The 23,365-nt window shown below is 42.0% G+C and overlaps 2 protein-coding genes across 3 annotated transcripts; both read right to left on the reverse strand.

Moving 5' to 3' along the window:
• Window positions 1-43: 43 nt before the first annotated feature.
• atp2a1l (ATPase sarcoplasmic/endoplasmic reticulum Ca2+ transporting 1, like) lies at window positions 44-10,473 on the reverse strand. Of its 2 annotated transcripts, none has more exons than XM_034559215.1 (23): window positions 10,356-10,473; window positions 8,871-8,953; window positions 7,571-7,675; window positions 6,860-6,998; window positions 5,588-5,668; window positions 5,412-5,497; window positions 4,978-5,275; window positions 4,720-4,886; window positions 4,518-4,606; window positions 4,317-4,419; window positions 4,089-4,220; window positions 3,799-3,915; window positions 3,497-3,715; window positions 3,297-3,408; window positions 2,947-3,170; window positions 2,546-2,766; window positions 2,224-2,426; window positions 2,048-2,133; window positions 1,811-1,944; window positions 1,591-1,708; window positions 1,343-1,460; window positions 1,000-1,045; window positions 44-220 (listed from the first exon to the last, which is right to left on the reverse strand). In XM_034559215.1, the coding sequence occupies exons 1-22, from the start codon at window positions 10,471-10,473 to the stop codon at window positions 1,041-1,043; spliced, it is 2,958 nt and encodes a 985-aa protein (XP_034415106.1). In that variant the 3' UTR covers window positions 44-220; window positions 1,000-1,040. The 2 variants fall into 2 exon arrangements, with proteins under 2 accessions (XP_034415106.1, XP_034415105.1); XM_034559214.1 differs by lacking the exon at window positions 1,000-1,045 and adding an exon at window positions 9,369-9,386 and having other exon boundaries at window positions 60-155.
• A 7,219-nt stretch (window positions 10,474-17,692) lies between these two features.
• On the reverse strand, window positions 17,693-23,330 carry LOC117749034 (serine/threonine-protein phosphatase alpha-2 isoform-like). The gene is made up of 7 exons (XM_034559234.1): window positions 22,905-23,330; window positions 21,722-21,853; window positions 20,916-21,146; window positions 20,361-20,465; window positions 19,438-19,661; window positions 18,771-18,905; window positions 17,693-18,649 (listed from the first exon to the last, which is right to left on the reverse strand). The coding sequence occupies exons 1-7, from the start codon at window positions 22,957-22,959 to the stop codon at window positions 18,554-18,556; spliced, it is 978 nt and encodes a 325-aa protein (XP_034415125.1). The 5' UTR covers window positions 22,960-23,330; the 3' UTR covers window positions 17,693-18,553.
• Window positions 23,331-23,365: the final 35 nt, after the last annotated feature.

Raw genomic sequence — 23,365 nt, forward strand, 5'->3', positions numbered from 1 at the left:
TATATAGAGGCTATGCTTAAGCAAATGTTTATGACAGGTTTTATTGGGTTTTATTTTTCAAAATAAGTTTTCTGGTGTTTTCTTCTTTCTCTTCTATTGGTTGGCTCACTATGGCTCCTCTCTTTGGTTTTGATCCTCCTCTCTCTCTTCTCCGCCTCTTTCTCTCCAACCCTTAAGATCCTCTTCTTCTACGTCTCTATAAATTATTTACCTTCTGTACCTGGTAAACAGAAAATGCATAATCAGATAGGGAAATGTTTTATGGAAACATGATTTGATTTAAACAAACTTTATTTTTCAAATCTAAAGCAGCAAGCTAACTAAGATGGTGACGCTGAAGTCATTATGCATGTAGAGCATGACGATCTCATTAAAAAATATTATATAAAAAGTTTGGTAACACTTTATTACATCCTCCCGCCCACATTGATAATGTATAAGCAATATGTGAACATATGCTAAACTGTTAATAGTGCTGTTATAAAAACATTTTATGTGTTTGATAATCAATAACACTTTAAAAGCCCTTACCTTTGTTTCCAGCTACAATATAGTGTGTTATAAACATGTTATGGTACCAGAACAGGCATTGATCACACGCTTACATACAGACATAAACAATCCAACAAACAAGCTGTAAGGCCGACACTGACAGCAGCAACTCAGAGGCGATTACGTCACCTTCTAACTAAACATGAAGGAGGACATCAGATATAGAAAGCATTACTCAGGGATTTCCCCATTCATTAGTCATCGTGTCACCTTGTCAATTTGTGACAGTTGCTGGATTCATTTTTTCAATTACGTCATCAACTAATTAAGAGAAGCTGGAGTTCCACGTCTACAGGAGTGTGATAACATACAAAGTAGACATCGCTGATGACTGGTTTGCATAAGAGCAGGAACATACACGACAAAACAACAAATACACCAACATGCACATGAAGTACGGATACACAGACACAGAGATAACTGGTAGCAGTTCAAGCTGTGGAATACCTTGATTTAGTTACAATTCAAAGGTGGTGGGTTGACTGAATTTAGTCTGGAAATCAACAAGGGTTAAGTGAGTTAATGATGAGGGAGTGATAGAATTAGACAGTTCAAAACACATTATTAAACTTATGATGAATTTGTCGAACGATGAGGAGTTGATGTGATGCAATTAGATCACAACACAGGATGAAGATGAATTGCACGTACACAATTACACAGCTAAAATGTCAATGAATGATTATCATAACATGAAACACTCAGAACTGTTATTTTAAGAAATAAGAGAGAAGTCTTTATTTATTTGTTATATGTTAGAGTGGATGTCAAAAAATGTGAGGTTACTTACATTCAACGTAGTTGCGGGCTGCGAACTTCAGCACCTCATCAATAAGGATGACGGGGAAGGAAAGCTTCAGGACTACCAGCCACTGCTCAATGTTCAAATGGGTCAACTTGAAGACCATCTGGGGGGCAAAAGAGGGGAATCAGAACTGCTGGGAAACGACAGTGGAGAGCAACTTCGATTTACACTCCACATCATAATACCTGAACGTAATTAAATCAATCTACAGAGAGCACTTGTGGCGGACTTACGGGCAGAGGGTCAACATAGATGATCATGAAGTGCAGGGACATGGAGAGGGTCATGGCAGAGAGCAGCCAGAAGTTGCTCCATGGGGGCATGCGAATCAGAGACTGGTTCTCAGACAAGCTTGAAAAAGAAAAAGAAAAGGTATTATGAAAATAAACGTTACCTGAAGAGACCACTGGAGTCATCACCAAATGTATCATCATTACATTTGGGAAGTATTACCTGTTGAGGGCGTTGCACATCTCAATGGTGACCAGCACAGACAGGGCCATGGTCATGGGACAAGATGCCTCAAAGACCTCACATTCAACGCCGGCGAAGTCCTCGTTCTCATCGTGGCACTGCATGAAGTGGGACTGTACAGAGGAGAGGTGAGGTTATTAAGTGTACACGTGTGTGTGCGTGTGTGTGTGTGTGCGTGTGTGTGTGTGTGTGTTAAAGACAATGAAAGAGACTCACAAGCTGGTAGTAGCTGATACCGGGGCCGCTTGGGTCATAGAGGAACCAGTAGGCAGCACCACCAACAGTGGCAGCACCGACGTATCCTGTTAGAGACACAAGACAGTGTTGGTGTAGGCAAGAGTTTGTTGTGCATTTAAACAATATACAATCATAATGTCTAAAGTCCTACTTACCGCCAATAGCCATGTATCTGAAGAACAGCCAGCCAGAGATCAGGGGCTCCTTGGCAGAACGTGGGGGCTTGCTCATGATGTCCAGATCAGGGGGGTTGAAGCCCAGAGCGGTGGCGGGCAGACCGTCAGTAACCAGGTTGACCCACAGCAGCTGGACGGGGATCAGAGCCTCGGGCAGACCCAAAGCAGCGGTCAGGAAGATACTGAGAGAGTGAGCAAGGAAGCAGTTGAACAGGCCAAAGTTTCCCAGAGGCAGAGAGAGAGATGGCTGAAATGTGGCGTTTAGCTGTGGATCAGAGTGCATGTTACGTGAGCCACTCACCAGACGACCTCACCAACGTTGGAGGAGATAAGGTAGCGAATGAACTGCTTCATGTTGTTGTAGATAGCTCTGCCCTCCTCAACAGCAGCCACAATGGAAGAGAAGTTGTCGTCAGCCAGGACCATCTCAGAGGCAGACTTGGCAACAGCAGTGCCAGAGCCCATGGCGATGCCGATCTCGGCCTTCTTCAGGGCAGGGGCATCGTTCACACCATCACCAGTCTGGAATCGGGAGGAGTGGAAGCATGTGTTAAACTACTCTTCAACTACACACATGTGCAGGCAAATTACCATAGACATACCGTAAAAACTGGACACAAAACCACAAACAGAACAGCTGAAAAAACACATGGACTGCAGCTGTGTGAAGTTGGGTTGTATTTCATGCTGCTGAGTTCTCACCATGGCAGTGATGTCATCATTACCCTGCAGGAACTCCACAATCTTGGATTTGTGGGATGGCTCTACACGGGCAAAGCAGCCAGCCCTGCGCACAGCATCGGCCTGTTCGTGGAGGGGCAGATCGTCAAACTCGCGTCCGGTGTAGGCCTTGCCCTCAACATCCTCATCCTCTCTGAAGATGCCAATGCGACGGCAGATGGCAATAGCGGTTCCCTTGTTGTCACCTGAAATATAGAGGAGGAGAAGTTTGATGGAAAGTCTATGAAACAACAGTTTCTGAGGTGTACAACAGTGGCTTTATTAAAAAATATATATACTATATACACACTATATACACACGTAACACTAACCAGTGATCATAATGACACGGATTCCAGCCTTTCTGCACTGCACAATGGAGCCACAGACCTCTTTGCGAGGGGGATCCAGCATACCCACACAGCCAACGAAGGTCAGGTCAGTCTGAGGAGTGAGGTTTAAATAAATAAATAAATATGTTTACTTGTAGTCACATCCACACATCTCAAAATCAAGGTGTTTAAGCTCTCACCTCATAATCGGCAAACTTAGTGGCGTCCTCAAACTTCATCTCGTTCATCTTCAGTGGGGTGTCACGGGTGGCCAGGGCCAGGCAACGCAGTGTGTCACGGCCGGTTCCCCACTCCCTGATAACAGTGAGGATCTTTTCCTTGATGGTGTTGGTCAGGGGCACGCGGTTGGTGCCAACGCGCACATATGCGCACCTGTCAATCACACCCTCAGGGGCTCCCTGTGGAGGAAAAAAAAAAGATAATTTAGTTTTATGTTGAATGCTGAACAAAGGATGTGAGACGGAAAAAAGAAGAAACTTGCCTTCACGAACATCTTGGCTCCACCATCACCCTTAGTGGGAGTGCAGTACACAGACATGGACTTCCTGTCACGGGAGAACTCCAGAGTGACTTCCTTCTTCATGAGCTGCTTGACCACCTGTTGGATGAAAGGGTTTTGTATTAGATAGACAGTTATCTCAGGTTGGCCTGAAAAAAACAACAATTTGAACTGATCCACATAACTAATTGTTTCCAGTGGTTTGCAATTAGCTGTATAAATAGAAATGTGAATTATCCTCAAAATGTAGCAAATGGCAAGAGGATATTTACTGAGCAGCAGGCGTTGGCTCTCTCAATCCTGGACAGGTTCTTCACGTTGCTGTTGAACACGTTCATCTTCTCAACCAGGCAGGACAGGGCGGTCTCAGTAGCCTCACCGACCTTCTCATAGATCTTCTTGGACTGGAGAAAAGGAAGGAGATGGAGATCATTGGTTACACTTTGGAAGGTCATGAGGTTTTAGTGTAGCAAATACACTGCATGACTTTATGACTTTACCTCGTTGTAGTCCAGAGAGGAGTCGTTGCACAGGGCGCAAATGGTAGCCAGCTCAACAAGGCCGTCGTATCCGCTGCAGTTGATCTTGGAACCTCCCTGGGAGCTGAGAGACAAAGAGAGAATTAAAAATAAATGAGGGACGGTTCATGGGCACTTTAATGTATGCCTGATACTGGAATTGAATAATGAAAATCTACTTACACCTCGCCCTCGGGGGTGTACTTGGAGCCAGAGATATCAAAGGCATCAAGGCCAACATGGTCGCCTTCAGTGCTCTTGATGATGAACATCTGTGGCGAAGGAAAACAAAGAAAGTTTTCACTGTGTCCGAAGTAGGCCGCTTTTGTATACAAACTTTCAACAAAAAGGTTTCCTTTTTGAGTGTGAAAAATGTTTCACCCACCTTGGTCACACACATCTGGTTGGTGGTGAGGGTGCCAGTCTTGTCAGAGCAGATGACGGAGGTGCAGCCGAGGGTCTCCACGGAGGGCAGGCTTCTGACGATGGCGTTCTTCTTGGCCATACGGCGGGTTCCAAGGGCAAGGCAGGTGGTGATGACAGCGGGCAGACCTGAGAGACATTAGTGAAAACTGTGAGTGAGATGAACACACACACTAACTCTGACTGTCACTTTCTGGTTACAATGCCGTGCTTCCCTTACCCTCAGGGATGGCAGCCACAGCCAAAGCAACAGCAATCTTGAAGTAGTAGACAGCTCCGCGGATCCATGAGCCTCCGTGGACGGGGTCATTGAAGTGGCCAATGTTGATGGCCCAGACAGCAACACAGATCAGGGAGATAACCTTGGACAGCTGCTCGCCGAACTCGTCCATCTTGGCCTGCAGAGGAGTCTTCTCCTGCTCAGTGGCAGCCATCTGGTCACGGATCTTACCAATCTCAGTGGACACTCCGGTGGACACAGCAATACCGATGGCCTTGCCGGAAGAGATATTAGTGCCCTACACAGGAGACAAGCAGAAACAGGTTAAAAAAAAAACTAAACATGTAATACTCGTAAAATGAAAAAAAAGGAGTAACAAGAACAGGCTCGAGACACAGGGAATATGAAATATTGATGTTGGTGAAGGCACTTACAGAGAACAGCATGTTCTTCTTGTCCTGGTTGACAGCTCTCAGGTCGGGAACAGCTTCGGTGTGCTTGATCACACTGACGGACTCACCTAAGGGAGAGAACATGTATTAAAAACGGCCAATGTAGTTAGGGGCAGAAAAACACGTTGTGGCAGATTGAAGGTTTCTTGAAAACGTACCAGTAAGGATAGACTGGTCAACACGCAGGGTGGTGGACTTGATGGAAACAATCCTGATGTCAGCGGGGACTTTGTCACCAACTGTTGAGAATCCCAGAGAAGTCATCATTATCATTAAATCCTCATCATTAAAATTAATTCTTGTAAATTCTAATAAATTGTGATAGAATGCGTCAATATATGCCTTATTTACATTAAGCATAACATACATGAAACTATGGGGAGTGCATTACAATCCAATTTGATGTCACTTTTCCACGAATCTGACACCCCACATCTCCATATGCCTATTCACAAAAACTTTGATCTGTGCTCCATAAGAGTAGTAAACATATAATAGATACAAACTGGATTTTGATATTAGATAAGTTATTCATGTTAAACGGAACAAGCACAGACTCACATGCTTTTAAAAGGGAGCCGTTGTTTGAATAGAGGAGACATTGATATCAAGTAGACTATCAAATATGTTTAAATTATTTAAATATAATGTTCACACTCTTTTAGAAAAGTTTATTCATGTGACTTTAACTGTTTAGAAGCTTAAAGGTTTGATTATTTCAAAGCTCTGGCAGACTGGAGGCCTGTGATGTAACTCCTCTCTTGCATTGGAATCCACTATCAGCGATCTTGAGTAACCTTATGATATGAAAATAGAAATGATCGCCCAACCCTAATCCTTAACTGAAAAATAGGTCAACAAATATGCAACATTATGGTAGAAGGAGACAAATGCTAAGAGTTACTTTCTATACTTAATCCTCACATTTCATAATGAGGCAGAATATACATATGCATGACATATGCATGGCCCAAAAAGAATGAGGGGGGGGGGGGGGGGGGGGACGGGGGGGCGGGGGGGCAGCCAGCTAGAGAGGCAACAGGTGTACATTGGCAAACGAACGGACGTGGGCAATGGCAGCAAGGGGAGATGAGGTGCGACAGGTGCTAGTGAGGGTATTTATACTTGCTTTCCTTCAGTCAGCATATTTTCAAGGCAGTGCGACTCACATTGCCTTAAAAATACACAAGGCTTTGGGATCAGCCTTTCCCGGGCACATATAAGCTGAATTTCTGTCTGTCTTCTTTTCCCTTAAGAGAAATGTAAGCGACTCACTGGATGTGTGTTGTCTCTTTTCACAGCTACATTGTATTTGGACAGTTATGACTGTTTAACATAACAGACAGTGACTAACAGGGTCCTATTCCCCCGATATGGACGTTTATAGATCCGGCTTACAAATTGGGTCCCGCCTATAAAAATGATCTTACCAGACACCTCCACAATATCTCCAGGGGCAATTTCTCTGGCCTTGATCATCTGCACACTCTTTCTGTCAGAACGGTAAACCTTGCCCATCTCAGGCTCGTATTCCTTGAGAGCCTCGATGGCATCTTCAGCGTTCCGCTCCTGTGGCACACACAGACAAAAAAGACAGTCATTAAAAAAGTCAAAATAAGTCAAACGTAGACATTTTGAGCCACACTTTAACAATTATCAATAAACTGATGTCAACACGCCTGTTTATCCTTGAATGTAATCAATACACGTGTTGGCATAAGTCCTCAATGTCCTCGAGCACAACAACTACCCACCGACACACGAGTAGGTCAAATCTATGACCTGTGTTACCATGTATATCTTCTCCAAATAAAAAACAATTATTGTGTGGAACGTGGTGCGTAGATCTATGCTCATAAACACAATTTAATGGAGGGCGTTTGCAACAAGAAAGCACACACTAGACTCTGACATCAAATCTTCTAATAGCAGGTTACCAAAGTCAGTTGAACGATTTTGACACTTGCCGGCGAAGTGTTGACAACAATGTTCCTGTTGCCACTGATGCCAATAAATTATTGGCCTGCTTGCAGAAGAGCAACCATGCCTGGGTAGAACACATGGCAGTAATTGGAGCCTGTGTTCTTTCTGTCATAACTGCAAAGGTCTTATTGATCAACATGCTGGGCTTCGTCACTGACCTGCCACACTCCAACAATGGCGTTAGCGATGAGGATAAGAAGGATGACGAAGGGTTCCACAAAGGCAGTGACGGTTTCCTCGCCTTCCTCAAACCAGGCCAGCACCTGAGGTTAGAGCGGTAAAGAGCAAATCAGTATTGGTGTGAGCAGAGCAGTGACAGTGGGCCATACCGCTCAGGAGAAACAGCATGCAAATATGTCCCAACCTCTGTATTTTATGAACTTTGAATGGACAATTATCATTGTAAATGCAAAGATTCCTCACAGCGTTATTATTGTATGTGATGTTTTAAGTCAGAATATTAAGAGGATCTATGTTCAGTGATTGTGAAGGCTTTCCACTAGCATATATAGTTGTTTTATGCATTGAGCATGTTTCAAAGGGCATATAGTATACAACATGCAACAATGTGAACCCAACAAATCACAAAACATTTGATAATGTTAAAAGCCAAATTTTACAAGGGATTTTTAAGACCATGTCTTCATCTGCTTTGACAATTTATAATCAGTTAATTTCTTTTCCCAGTGTAGTATATATTTGTATGTCGTATTATGATTACACAATTGTTTTTGAATTTGATCTTGATGTCCCATAAATCTTGCTCCTTCTGACTTCAACCCTCTCTCTGTGGAGGCCCTTCGTTCCTTCCTTCAGGCCTGACCTTTCCCGAAGGATTCAGTTTCTCTCCTCAGCTCGGGCCTTTCTTAAAATAAACCCAATACCCCTCAGCCCCCCTATACTTTCCTGACCCCCATCTCTCACTGGCTCCTCAATATTCGCCTTCTAAGGCCATCATGACAGCTGCCCGAAGGGGTGAAAGCTGGGTATAGGGATTAATACACCTCCTACAAGCCCTTGCATTCTGTCTCTCCGTCTTCTCAAGTTGTCTTCCTCAAAAAGACATGGAGGGGCAGAGGGGGAGAAGAAGGTATGTGGACAAAGTGACCCGACAGAAAGGATCTTTTTATGGAAGAGTTTGTGTGATGGGTTCTTGATGGTTGTCAAGAATGTAAGAGGGCCAAGAGATTATTGTGCCAAAAATGTAACGTTTATTTATTTGATAGTTTATTCCTGTTAATAATAATCTGCACTTGTTCTTTTGTAGATAAAGGTCAAGTGAAGTGTCTGATCCCGTGTGGTGAGGAGTTTGTTGCTACTGCGTCTACAACAAAACCCTCTGAGGCCAATTTGTGATATGTGATTTCCTACTGTTGTTACTTTAAAATGAACGTGAGAGGAATAACCAGAGTGAGCATTACTGACTACTTAAATAAACAACAACACTTGTTGACTTACAAAAGAGATACAGGCAGCCAGCAACAGGATCCTAACGAGCAAGTCTTCGAACTGCTCAGCAATCAGCTCCCAGATGCTCTTACCTGGATGAGGCAGACAAAGAAAAGAATTATTATAAATCAATGGATAATTATCACATAATATGAATGTGATCACTAATGCTAAATGTATTTCAGTGCAAAGGGAGGTGTTAACGGTATAAAGCATGGATTTAGAAGAAGAAGGAAGGTCCACTTCACTATCATTATCAATGGCTCTTGGGGGAAATTCAGTTTTCAAAATGTTGTTGTGAAAGATGATGTTAAAAATGTTTTTTACATTGAGTACAATGTAATTAGCTTGTGGAGAATCACACAATCAAATTGCTTCAGGCATGTATTATTATTACAACTCTTTTGAGGGTATTCATGATGGTTTTCCCATCTGGGTTGAATCAGGTGTCTGGAAGTTCTTGTTCAGATTTACATATTTCATAAACGTGTCTGGATAAACACTTACCCTCCTCAGCGGGCAGCTCTGGAGTTGGACACAAAGATCAAGGAGGAGAAAGGTTGTGGAGACAAAAAGAGAGGGAAAAGGATAGTTTGTTAAAAGTATTCATATTAAAAAAAGAAACATGGCGTTCATCAAGAAACATTTTCAAAAAGTTAGACTTATTGGTAACAGATGATAAATATTACCTCAAGATTTTTGGTCACTCAAAACTAACTAACTAATCTAACTTCCACCTTTTCCAAAATCCCTGTGTGCTTTACACTTAATATCTTCAAGCACTGTACAGACGGCTGAAATTAAAAAGCCTTTCAACTGTATTTGATATTGAATTATGTCTTTACTTCTGACCTAGGCCTAATAAAAAACACTTTATAACTAAATCAAACATTACGTTTAATGTCAGCTCACTAAAATGGCAGCAGAAACACCACAGTGAATACAAGAATGATTTAGAATATAATACTGTCTAATTTGACATTACAATGGTTATTGATTAGCAATCATATCACAGATAATTTAGTAGTAAGCCATCTAAGGACCTCCCTATTCTACCCGGCCTAAAATTATCCATCCCTCCTGTTAACGCTCCCGCCCCATATATCACCCAGGAAACTTCTTGAGCCATCACCTGTCTCTCTCGCTCTCCAGCCATCTTCTTTGGCTATCTTTAAATAGCTCTTCAAAGCCCTCAAAATCTCTGCTTCTCAATGTCTCTGCATTTCTACCAGCTGTTGCAACTCCCCTCTAAAAAAGCATCACATGCAAAATCTCAACCCAGCCCGACTGAACAAGTATGTCCTAACACTTCCACCAACTATCCCAGCAGATGTACGCTGTAGACTATTGTGAATGCAAACACTCAGATTCTTTAACTTTGAAGAGAGAAGTTTCTCTATGTGGCCTATGTGCCAAACAGTGCCTTTGTGAGTCAGTCTTCTTTCAGGAGGCCGCCCCCCCCCCCCCCCCCATCCCTGATGCCAAATTTCTCACCATTGTAGCCATACTTCTCCAGGTTCTTCTTGCATTGCTCAGGAGAGAGACCAGTGTTCTCATTCACCCCGAAGTGTGCCAGGCATTCGGCCGTGGACTTTGCGTGTGCGTTCTCCATCCTTTCAGGATAGACAACCGTGCCTTTTACTTCTTAGTTATTCTCTGCAGTTTTTTCCCTTGTTCCACCACCCTCACCTAGAAGTGTTGACTCTCCAATGCAGGAGTACTGGACTGACAGAAAGAGCGAATAACAGCATACATGTTCAGGGTTTTATACCACCAAGGGGCTCAGGATTGGTGGACACCCCGCCGGCACACGCCCCCAAATTCCAGCATGTGAGGGTATGTTGGGGGGGTGCGGGTGGGGCTCGAGGTGGAGCAATGGGGAGGTGAGATGGTGGACTTGGACAGGAACAAGGCTTAGATTGGGAAAGGAGGCAGTGCAGGAGAGTGGTGGTGGAGGGGCTAGAGGACGGGGGAAGGGGGGCTTCACACCGTGGATGAAAATGAGATCTGTTTTTGGAACATGCATCGTCAGTGGAATAAGACGAAGGGAGAAGGTGAAAGAGTGAGACAGGAGGGGGGGCATATTGAGTGATGGCTCAACTGGTTTCTGCTGAGGAAGGTGGCTGAGCCAGAGGGAGAGAGAGGAGTGAACTAGTGAGAGATTGAAGGAGTGAGACGGTCGACGGGTAATCTAGTACAAGAATTAGCTGGCATTTTAACATGGAGAATGTGAGTTAGACATGTTGGCACATTGACACATGAAGTTCAAAGCTCAAACCAGAAACAAGAACTTTATGCACCAGAACTGCATCCCCTAATGTCATCAACATTGCACTTTTAACTCATGTCATAATAACAGAAACTATAGAGACCTGATAATACACCTAGTTTAATAAGACATGGGAATTATAAAGGAAAAGTGTGTGTGTCGTAGAGGAATGATCTCTGGGGGACAGGAATGCCAAGAGGACAGCCAGCGTGTCCCACTAGTGCACTGCAGAGGAAAAGACCCGGTTGCAGATACAGAGGGATCAAGTTTTATTTCTCTTTTTTATGAGGAAAGGAAGGCCGCGGGGAGATATGGAGCAGCTTAGAGAGAGGCACGACAGGTGATCTGTCCACAAATGACAATTCATTGATGCACATTGGCCTCTTGTGGTGGATTCACAGCACTGAATATATTATCGGCGAATAACAATACACATGATTTAACAGAGAGAGGACAATGTTACGTAACGTGATAAATCGTTTTATATTTTAGAAAATGTTTTGTTTGGTCGTTATTGATCCCTCATTATTTGTTCTGTTTTGTCTGCCTTTATGGCAACAATACATCAGTAACACTTCATGTACTAAGTATGAAAACATACTGTTGAGCACAAACTCTGATGATTTACAATCTGTTTTAACAGCAGTAAACGGGCCGCCACCGCGTGGCGCAGACAGGAATTCACCTAACTGTTGCTAATCAATAACATAATCAATAAACTGACAGGTGTTCCAGTAAGAACAGCTGTTGACAACTACAGGGCACATTTCTGCAGAAATATACTTATGCTTGTGTAATGTCACAGTGCCAGCCAGAAACAATGTAGTCTCAATGCACGCATCAGCAGTTATTGCATAACAAGTTGCATTCTCCAAAGTTTATTTTTGGTCAAACCGCTCCAGAAAACTTTTAACAGCTGTCAGTGTCAGCCGTCTGCATCATCAATGGTGCTTTACTGCATATTGGTAATTGATTTGGCTGTGTCATATTTCTTTTGATAGCCACTGTGAGGACAGTTCGCTTTCAAATTAAAAGTGTCCAAAAGTGTTGCTCTAAATTTAAAAGGTTGTCTTTGGGTGTCACAATAATTTACAGCAAAGTTCACCACCAGATGTACACATTATTTCATAGCTGCCAAATGATGGTAATTTCACTCTTCTATGATCCAGCTTTGTATTTATTTATTTCTAATTCAAAACAACTTACACCTTAGTTGAAGTCATGATTTTCCTTGTGTCCATAACAATTAACATGACGACTCACATTCTGGTGTGAACGACCATAATGTGAGTTTTTTAGACTCCTCACTATCCAACAAAACTGATAAAGAATATCCTTCTAATTATACAACCAATTAAAGGGGGTTCTATCATGCCTACATATATGGAAAACGTGTTTGTAAAGAAATGCCCATTTTAATGATGTGTAATAATAATGTATGTAGGGTTAGTGTTAGTGCGTTGACAGAAAGAGGACAATTAAAATAAAAGAGGACAAATAAACATTTGCAGCTCTGAAACAGACTCCCTGAAACAGACTCCCTGACTCACTGATTACTTCCAGTAATGGAGGCTTGTATCAATGTATATGTAGTGCAGTTATTCATTTGTACATATAATAAATTGGTTCACACATTTCATGGATCTAAATTTCAGATATGTTGTGTACTTATTGCTGATATACTACATAACCATGAGGACATATTTACAGTAAATACACCAAGAATTTCTAAAATAGAAAGTTGTTTTTGTGGCAGCCTTCAAGTTTGCCATCAGCTCCTGGTTACCAACTGACCCTCCGGCCTGGTGATGAAGGCAATTCCTTCCCCAAAATATACAGAAATGTATCCATGATGTAGAGAGCAGAACGCATTTACTGTAATGCATATTTGCACAAGTGACGGCAGAATTAAACTCAGTAAAGCAATAAACTTCACATCTCTTTTGAAAAGCTGCTTTACAAAGCTGTATGCATGCAAATATATTTAGATTCTCGTTATGATTCACGTATTGGATATTATCAGTACACATATATATAATAATTTCCTTTTATTTCACCGAAATTACGATACGAGAACGATTAGTGTGATGATGATATGTGTCATGTAAACCTACAATCCACACTATAGTTAGTTAAATATCTGCAGGCCATCCAAATGTCAGCTGAACTGAAATACACGTGGGGTGAATGTTATAGATTTAGCATTAGATGTTGCGTGAACTTTTTTTTTTTGTTCCCGGACATGTTGCTGAAACATTTGATCATCATTCTATTCTGCCAGTGTTCCCATCTCTGTTTCACCCAGCCGTTCTCCAGGCCTCAGCTGTTGTACAGCCGTTCTGACCTCTGAGATGTGGGGGCTGTGATAGGGGTCGGCCTGTCAGTGTCTCCCTCAGGGCAGAGCATTGACATTTAACTCAATATCCCAGAAGGATAAGGTTTCTCCCCCGTCCCCTCCATCTTCCGCCTCGGCCTATTGCTGAAGTGTCAGTAGCGTGCGGTTGCAGGGACTGCAGCGTGAACCCCTGCAAGTTGGGACACCCCTCACTTCCAACTCCCACCGTGGCGCTAACATGCCACGCCCTCGTGCCAGGCTGAGGGATCACCATGTGCCGCATTAACCCACCGAGCCCTCCCTCCTCCACATGTGAACTCTATACACGTTCCCAGTGCTGCACAAGTGTTAAGTGCTGTGGAGGTGCAGCGGTACGCACGGCTAACTTATGCAACTAAGTCTGTCTCTGCTGACTTGCACAGCACATGCAAAGTGAGAGGGACATTTGTCCCTTTCAGACGTAAAGAAGGTTATTGTGTTTCACAGCACATTCTGTGGGTTGAACGTTGTATGCCGTGTAGCTGATGGACCCCTCATTTACAATAGCCGGTAGTCACAAACACGATTCTTTCCTCTAGTCTTATGAAAAACAACCTGATCTCATTTGTCAGCCAGTCAGGAAGTGTAATTGTTAATTTTCTTATAATTACTTGAGCAACATATTGATTTAAATAACACTCAACAGGCTCCAAGCAATGGAGCGGTTAGGGGTCATCTGCAATTAGTCTAGCATCCATTCAAATGCAGCTTTGTTACACGCTTTAGCTTTAACGCACACTCAAAATAAATTAGGTTACCGAAAGGTTCTCCGACCGAGCACATAAAATCAAATGACACGTGTGGTATTGACAGTGAGGACATAATTAGTACTGGGCAATAAGGCAATGGATAAAGGAGCTACAGTGTCAATCTTAGCTGCGTACTTGTTACAGCATTAGCTAATAGTAATAATAGAAGTGGCAGCTGAGTCTCTGAATCCAAAATTCCTCACAGTATATAAATAGAGCAGGTGACACTGTGCTGCTGGGTATGGCACCACGACAGCTTTGTGGCTTTTTCCTTTCAGAATGCTGGACCTTTAGCTCAGACTCGTAAGTGTAACTTTCAACTATTGGGGGAAAATAAGACAGGATGTTGGGGGCACATTTGACGCCACAGTGTCATCAGTATCCGTGTTGGGACGAGGAGTTCCTGGTTGTTCACACCATTCCACACACTTAGGGCTGTACTATATAAGCCTCGGGGGAGTCTATAGGAAAGCGAGCCTGTTGATCAAAAGTGGCTTTCGTTCTATTGATGGGTCGTACTTCATTTGGCCGACTCAGCATTTTTAGAACGATGTAAATGTACTGGCAGAGACATTTTATTGGGAGGACTCAAATTCTACAGAATCAAGCACAGCATCCTGTTATCTTTACTGGAAAAATTCAGATTTGACTTACAGCTGTCTCGAGTCAGTCAATGTACAGTATTCACAGGGACTGTTTTGCTCTACAATGCTTACAATAATCTACACAGCGCTTCTAGTTTAGTCTACAAAAGCATGAACTAAAGAAGTATGTAGTAACGAGTTACATTTACTCACTTACATGTACTTTTTTGAGTAACTTGTACATGTTAAATTAGTTTTAATGCAGCATACTTTTTGTTAATTTTGGGAGAATTTGTTTTGTCCCTCGCCGCAGAACACATATTTATTCATTTCTTTATATGTTGGTGCACATGTATTATATTTATTCATTTCTTTATATGTTGGTGCACATGCACATGTTGTCATGAACTACATTTGCCCAACTATCTAATTGGGAGATTTTTGACCAAACATTGACCACAGACACAAATGTATATTGAATCTTCAACTCAGAGGAAATCATCAAGCCCTCAACTCATACGCACTTTGGACCACACTGTCAGCCTTACAATAAATGTACTGGCACAGTTCCATCGATGAAGGAGATTATATTTCACAAGTCAATACTTAGATTTAAGTTAATAACAACTATGTTCCCAAAACTGCATTATTTCATAATAGCAGTCATAAATTAAACAATTTTGTATTTCAGGTCAGCATAGCTGTATGAACTAGTACGTACAGTATCATCTGAAAGATGAACTCTTGGAAATATACTACATCTTCAATATCTCGTCTATTTTAAGATACTCTTAAACCAAGACACTATTTAGAGGCTGTTTGCTGGGACTGTTCGGCACGCTGCAGCAGCAAAAATGGATTGCAGCCCATAATGTATGACCCAAAGTTTGATTTTCACCCAGTGAACATACACACAGCAGAAACAAGGGCACGTTTGCGTCCTTAAGACTCACTGACCGACAACATTTTTGGAAACATAATTTATTATGCTGCGGTCTGACACCACACAGCCGGTGACAAATTGTAACGACCAAGGGTGACTGATGTCTTCAAGTCTAACGTCCCCCTTTAAATGAGGATTGTACTCCTGAAGGAGAATGAGAAAGGCTGAGGCCCCCCGAGGGTCAACAGATTCGCAGGAAGAATGTGGTTTCTATTAGAAGTTCAAGAACAGCTCACAGACGTATTTTAGTCTTTGCCACATTATTTTATGTACAGAGGTTCGCAGAAGGTACAAATTCTTTCTGCAATCAGCTGTTAAATTAATCGGAAATGGGTTCTTCAGTTTTCAGAGATGTTTTTCTGGAAAACATACAGTTGGTCTGAACTGTACATTTTCTTTAGATTATTACTATTTATATCAAACCACAGGAGAGGGATTCACAGAAAAACTATTTCCATTAAAAAAAAGCTTCTGCTCTTTTAAATCTCAACGACCTTCAGCTGTGCCCTTCACCTCTCACCTCATTGGTCCTGTAAAAGGAAGGCAAAATGATAGACGGAGCGTCTTGAAGAAGAGTGTTGATGACAGGAAGATGAATGAATGCCAATAGAGCCAGAGAAATACCTAAGAAAGAAATGGGATCCTTTTTTGATAAATATAGAATGAGGAACATAAAAGAGCGATACACACTTTTCTACACAGCTGCTGTGACAGAAGATGAATAACAATTATTTTATAAATTTATACAAATTATTGGAAGTATGTATATATATATATATATATATATATATATATATATATATATATATATATATATATATATATATACAGCAGCCACCATAGCTGTTCTGTGTTTTTGTCTCATAGTTAGCTCAACAGCCCCATCTTGTGGATAACAGCTGAACAGGCCGAGACAACGAGAATGAAGCAGCGTCAAGTAAATTACTTGACTAATCTGTAGTTTGAGTCTGTCAGTTTACTGCTTTTAAAAAGTATTTCTATGGGGAGTGAGCTATAAATATATCGTAATTTACTATTTGGAAAAAATCTTATTCAGGGACATGGTATATTATAACCGGTTACATAATACAAATAAATGAGGCAGATTAAGACATTAAGATGGAGATCCAAATAGTTTAACTTCTCAAAAAGTGAGAATTTACTTTTTTTTCTTTAGCGATTGTTAACTGAACAATATATTATCAGAATTGGGGTAATTTGATGGACAAATCAAGTCATTGTATGGTATCGCTTTGGTCTTTAGGAGATCATTACAGACATGTTACACTATGTTCTGACATGTTACAGAACAAAGGATTAATCAAGAAAATAACAGATGGAATAATTGATAGTGAAAATAATCTGATACGTTTTCAAACCCACCGTAATATTAATATTTCATCCAGCTTCTTTAAACAGTGACAGTTTACTGCGCCCCTCATTGAACTGGCATCGTGAAGACACCGGGTCAGTTTATTGACCTATTAAAACTCAGGCAACTCCTAGTACTGTGAGGAAGTGTAACGAGATATTCAATCATGTATTTGCAAGGGATTTAACTATAAAGCAAAGAGGCAGCTGTGGGGGTGGGGCTTCAGATCTGTGGGTTGTCGAGCATGTCGTCAGCAGCTCACTTCTGCTGCTGGATGGACAAACCAACATTACAACTGACCTCTCTGGAGTCAACAAGCAATTCTTGCCAGCACTGCAAGCAGCACGCCAAGCAATCAGTCCCCTCCGAACAGCCACAAGCTTAACAATTGCCACCCCCTCCCCACACACTGCAAGCAGCAATACTGGGAGCCAGGCTATTGGTGCTGAACGGTCATGACGCAAACTAGTTATTTACAAATGCACTGTGTACATCACATAGCAGATACAGCATTAAATGAAAAATCACTAGTAGACATTGTAGCTCAGATTCTCGCTTTATTGGTCAACTTGATGAAAGACTACAAAACGAATTCACAAAAAATCTCTTTCAAGTAATCAAATCTGTACAAACCTAAACTGTATGGGGTTTTTACAGCTCTGGCTCATATGAATCTGAAGAGTCATATGTGTGTGTGTGTGTGTGTGTGTGTGTGTGTGTGTGTGTGTGTGTGTGAGAGAGTGTGTGAGTGTGTATGTGTGTGTGTTTGGGTAAGCACGTCCTTGCTCTTCTTAGGCGACATACTCGTTCCGTTTCAAGGATACCGAGACGCCATGCTCTGATAGGCAAGATAGCGCATGCATGCATGCACACACACACACACACACACACACACACACACACACACACACCTGTGATGGAGATTTTACAGTACAGAGGAAAGGGAAAACAAAATACTTCCCCCCTCCACAAGTACACACACGCCACCTGCTGGCAGGGGTTCACTGCTAAATTCATCATGTCAGCAATCTCCCACTGTCTCCCAAACCCTGCTTTTTCAGTTAAAATTACTGTACAGACAGACACTGTGGTTTTAACCTTTCCACGGGAGGAGTGGTAAGAGAGAGGGGAAAGTATAAATCTCTAATACTCTCACACCAATTGTACACGTGCACACATGATTTTAATGCTCACCGGCAGACAAGACACATTTTGTCATCTGCGCACGCACTCACTCAGACAATTCGGAACATTAAATGTTTTAAGAAGTACAGATAAAAAAGGAAAAAAGCCCTGGGTATAGGTTTCATTTCTGGCTGTTTGGTGAAAGAAAGGAGAAGAGAGGTAGAGAGGGCAGGAGGGGTGGGTTGGAGGTTGGAGGTCGAGGGCAAACTACTGCTGTCATTTCTTAGCTTTCCTTGGGGGAGTGACTGGGCGGCCAGAGCCCATTCCTCCTCCACCACCGTAGAACAGCTTCTTGTCCGCAGGTTTGAGAATCTGTAAATGGGCAAAGACGATAAAACGGAGCCAAAATTAACATCAAAAAACGTTTAAATTCTAATACGTAGGATGTGTGTGTTTATCAGAATCTGAATTGTCTATGTGGTCTCTTCCTTACCTGGAATGAGCACATGAGGGTCTCGTCTACACTCATCATGGCTCCGGCGTTGTCAAACTCACCACAGTAGTTTGGGGCTGAGAACAGCGTCACCAGCTGCCTCTTTGCAAAGAACTCATACCCGTCCTCAACAACCTGAAAACAGATTAACGACACGCTAAAAAGTTGTTTTAAGGAGTGTAATTTCAAACATTTGCTTCTCACCTGTATACAATAAATTAGCCATAAAAACAGAACTACACTGTAATTAATTTACAGAATGTTAACAAAAGGACTTCAAAAAGACATCATAAATACATTGCTATCAGTTAAATTACATACCTGGTTATCAGTAAAACTGGGCTGAAATGGCCATGGGGCTGTCAAAGTACTTGAGCAGTTTTACTTTTCTTTTCTTCAAATATTCACTAACAGCTGGACACGCTTTGATAAAAGTGCAAGTCTTGCGTTAACTACAAAAGCAGTCTATATGAAAAGGAGTCGAAAATATTCACAACACAGATTGAGATGCTATCCCATAACAAGATACAGTTCCATACCCAACTCTTTGCGGTGTAACCAGATGTACAGAGGAGGGGTGGCTTACAGTTTAATGTAGTCACTGGTTCTATTGGTCTCTATTGGCTTTCATTCATACACCTTAACAAGGTCACGGCCGTGCACTGACCTGATGGGCCCGACAAATAAGGTCCATGTCGTGTTTGTGGAGGAATTTTGTGACCACATCGGCACCAAAGGTGAAGGAGACACCACGGTCGTTCTCGCCCCAGCCGAGCACATCCTTATCCGGGTCCGCCCACAGCAGATCGCAGAGGAGGCCCTGGTCAGGCACATCCGTGGGGCGCATGACCCTTCGCACCTGCTCCATAGACTGGAGGTCTGGGGACAGGCCTGAAGAAGTTCAATGTAGAAATATTAAATGTTAGAAAGCAGAATAAAAAAATAAAACAAACACACAGTATGTTTCTTTATGTTCTGAAGTTTAGGTTTGGTTTTACTGCCTATTTTAAAAAAAGGTACAAATTCACCAGACAGAAAATATTCATACAAATATCTTTATATATTAAAGTCCCAACCAAAACAACACATCTTTTTAAAAAAAACAGACATTGAGGCTAAGTGCAGTGTGCACAATATCCCTTTGTTGTGTTTTGTGTTATGTAATGTTTGATGGGGGAGATGGTGTTTACCGTCATGACTATCAGCACCTGTTTATAAAATATAGATAAATATGAGGTAGCTGAGATAGCCTTGACTGCCCCCCCCCCCCCCCCTCGACCAGACAGCATTGCCATTGGTACACGACTAGTCTCGCAATGCCAGTCATAAGCATAATCTGTACATAATTGTACCCGTCCAACAAAATGTTGTTCTACTTGTTAGAATCACTAAGTGAGAAGAAGAAAATGCTCTTCAGCCATGACCGCTGAACAGGACATGGATATATAAATATACTTATACAACATATTAAGATCCCACACAGTCTAGAAGGCCTTTGACCATTTTGTTGACAGTAACCACAGTGCAGAGGCGAGTTTGTGTGTGTGCACGCTTTGGGTAGAAGCCAAATGAACTGTTTGAAGAGGATACCTCCATGGCAACAGAAAATCTTCTCATCAACAATGGCTGCAACGGGCAAACAGTTGAAGCAGTCAGTGAAGGTCTTCCACAGCTTTATGTTGTATCGCCTCTTACCTGTGGGAGTAAACCAAGATCACTTAATACCAATCTAATCTTGAGACCAATAAAATTAACCAAACCCATTGCATCACATTAGGAACACAATACTGTCCATAAACATGACGCTGAATAGCAGAGAAAGACATGTGATTATTTACTGCTCATACTGCCTTTTCATATACGCCTCAGCCCGAAGCCTGGTGGACCAAGACGGTGTTTGCGTTGTGGCTGTAGTTACTTTAGTTAAGTCAGTTTTGCTTTTTTTGTCAACTCTTAAGAATACTTTGTTTTTCTGTCCAGGTTTTTTCATTTAAAACTTCTCAATCTACACCAATGGCCGCATTGCCATGACTACACAAAAGCCTTCAGGCTTGGGCTTACATATTTAGCAAACTTCTGGTATTCGTAGAATAAAGTGGTAACATTAATGTACGTTTGTATCTGTATGCATCCAAAATGACTTACACTCATCGTAGAAGCCATATATTCTGTTAATGGAGGCGCACTCATGGTTTCCTCTCAGCAGGAAGAAGTTTTCTGGGTATTTGATCTTGTATGCCAACAGCAGGCAGATGGTCTCAAGGGACTGCTTGCCTCGGTCTACATAATCCCCCAGGAAGAGATAGTTGCTCTCTGGTGGAAAGCCCCCATATTCAAACAGCCTCAGCAGATCATAGTACTGCCCATGAACATCACCTGGCGAGACAAGGAGTATTAGAATGGAAACCGCAATGGTTGGTCAAAGGTGTAATTATCATGTGGTGTACATATGCACAACAAATGGTACAACACTCGGCACTCTGACCATTAACAACAGCACATCATCCCATGATTGGCCATGCATTACTTTAAATTAGCACTCTGTTGTGTTGTTTGACTTTTTTCTTGTGATGGTGAGACAACTGATTGACTGAGCAAGCGTGCATTTAGGGGGAGGATGCTGGTGATTCTCAGCACACTGCAAACTGCCAGTTCCTGAAATCTGTAGACTGTTTCTTTAAACTAACATTCTTCATTAAGTGACATCAGCAGTATGACGCGGGAGGGCAAATCCAGAGAGACTTGAGGTGCTAAACAGCACTGCACTGGCAAGCCACTGTTACCAGCTCATCCCTATAGTTCTGTAATGATGTGACAAGGTCACAGCCATGCACTATATAACGTGAATGTAAGCTTTCTCATAATAGTTTAACACTTTAAGCTACAATCTAAAAGTGTTTGTAAATGCTTTTTGACCGTTGTGAACTCGAAAGAACACAACTAAGCCTCACCACAAATCTTGAGGGGCGCCTCAAGTTCGAGAAGAATTGGCTGGCTGAGGAAGATCTCCCGGGATTTGAGGCAGAGACCACGGATTTCATTTTCTGTCAGCTGAACATTTTTGCCAGGTCTGGAGCCTTTCACTGTGAAGAAAAATGCAACAAGAGTGAGAAATTGCACAAGTGAAACAAGACTATAAACATATTAGAGTTCATGATTCATACTCATGTGTTATTAAACACTATTTTGATAGAATGGCAAAATGTGGGATTGATGACCAAAACGGGAAAAAACACACCTCAAAATAGATTTCACATGTGATGAGCAGAAGACTTATTGTGTTGGCGCACACTCATTAGTATTCAATCATGGACTCTCTCCTCCATCATACAATGTTTGATTTAAAGAGGGTGATACAGTAGATTCCACATTTTTACAACGATCATTGTAGTACCAATTTACAACCAAAAGTCAACAATTGATATTTCAGATACTCCGTTTTGAAACAGTAAAAATGTACGAATATTCTACAAGTAGCAGCTTTTAGAGACACATCCTGGAGCTAACCCATAAATAGTGAACTCATGACTTCCTGATACCACAAACAGTGCCATTACATATAGCTATATGGAGATCTTTCTCAAATAAATATTTGATCTTGCTTGAGAAATTAAACTCGTTTGTATGTAAATAAAGCAAAAGAAAATATTCAGGACCACGATGTAATTACCAACTCAAACATGCCACCTGATGATATACAGTGATGCATTTAAAAGACGTTACAATTTGCAGTTCGCATTGTATTTATGGTGATCGTTATGCTTAAATGGCTACAAAAAAAGGTACATTGAGAATTAGTCAAATGCTTTACATTGCTCCAAATACATAATTTATTTGAAAAGCTCAATTCCACTTCCACTAACCCGACTCCGATAACGTCCAATGTGATCACACTTCCCAGGCCATACATCAGACTTATAGACGGGTTGACGTTACTCGGTATTTGTGGGATCAACACACGGTTCACTTACTGCGGGAGGGATGCGACTGACCAAACGTAGCTGTCGGTCAACAGCCTGTGTTTCGTTTGCAAAAAGAGATGAACTCTGGCTAACACAGGTGGCTGTCGTTGTCTAGCTCCCGTTAGCTAAAATGGCTACCTCGGAGAATAAATATCGAGCGGCACAGCCTTACCTTCCAGCAGACGTTGTATAATGGAGTCGATGTTCAACTTATCGGCTTCGGCCATGCTATTCCTCTAGTCTGGTTGGTTTCTAATCACTCCTACGAACACACGACTAAGTCTCTGTTAACCGAGTTACCGATCGCGCAACTAGTTTAGCGTTAATCGGCTACCGTTAGCCCCCTAGCTCGCTAACCTTGGGGCAGAATTGTCAACCTCAAAATGTGAGGCTTGGTGCTGAATTGTAAAAGATGTGTTGGCTGTCATGTACTTCAGTAATCCGCCTGAGTCAACTATTTTCCATCAGATGTCCGAATTAATGGTCAGTATTGGTAATTTCCCGTGACACCTATATTTCTGCCGTAGCTGCTAGCACCATGCCATCGACAAAAAAAGGCTAGATGAGCGTTAGCTCAAAGCGAGGTGGAACGGAAAAAGGTTTGACCATTTCCGTGCTCTCATTGGCCAGTTT

The sequence above is a fragment of the Cyclopterus lumpus genome, chromosome 19 (assembly GCF_009769545.1).
Source record: "Cyclopterus lumpus isolate fCycLum1 chromosome 19, fCycLum1.pri, whole genome shotgun sequence".
NCBI lineage: Eukaryota > Metazoa > Chordata > Actinopteri > Perciformes > Cyclopteridae > Cyclopterus > Cyclopterus lumpus.

What these genes read in the sequence shown, in the direction of transcription:
- LOC117749034 (XM_034559234.1), bottom strand. Translation starts at nt 22,959, where the DNA reads ATGGCCGAAGCCGATAAGTTGAACATCGACTCCATTATACAACGTCTG. An exon ending in GGCGCCCCTCAAGATTTGTG is followed by an intron (nt 21,147 to 21,721) that starts GTGAGGCTTAGT and finishes TTGTCTCGCCAG; the next exon opens with GTGATGTTCATGGGCAGTAC. An exon ending in TTATTTGTCGGGCCCATCAG is followed by an intron (nt 18,906 to 19,437) that starts GTCAGTGCACGG and finishes ATCTGTTTTCAG; the next exon opens with GTTGTTGAGGACGGGTATGA.
- atp2a1l (XM_034559214.1), bottom strand. Translation starts at nt 10,473, where the DNA reads ATGGAGAACGCACACGCAAAGTCCACGGCCGAATGCCTGGCACACTTC. An exon ending in CCGTGTCATTATGATCACTG is followed by an intron (nt 3,171 to 3,296) that starts GTTAGTGTTACG and finishes TCTATATTTCAG; the next exon opens with GTGACAACAAGGGAACCGCT. An exon ending in TCTATGTTGACCCTCTGCCC is followed by an intron (nt 1,461 to 1,590) that starts GTAAGTCCGCCA and finishes TTTGCCCCCCAG; the next exon opens with ATGGTCTTCAAGTTGACCCA.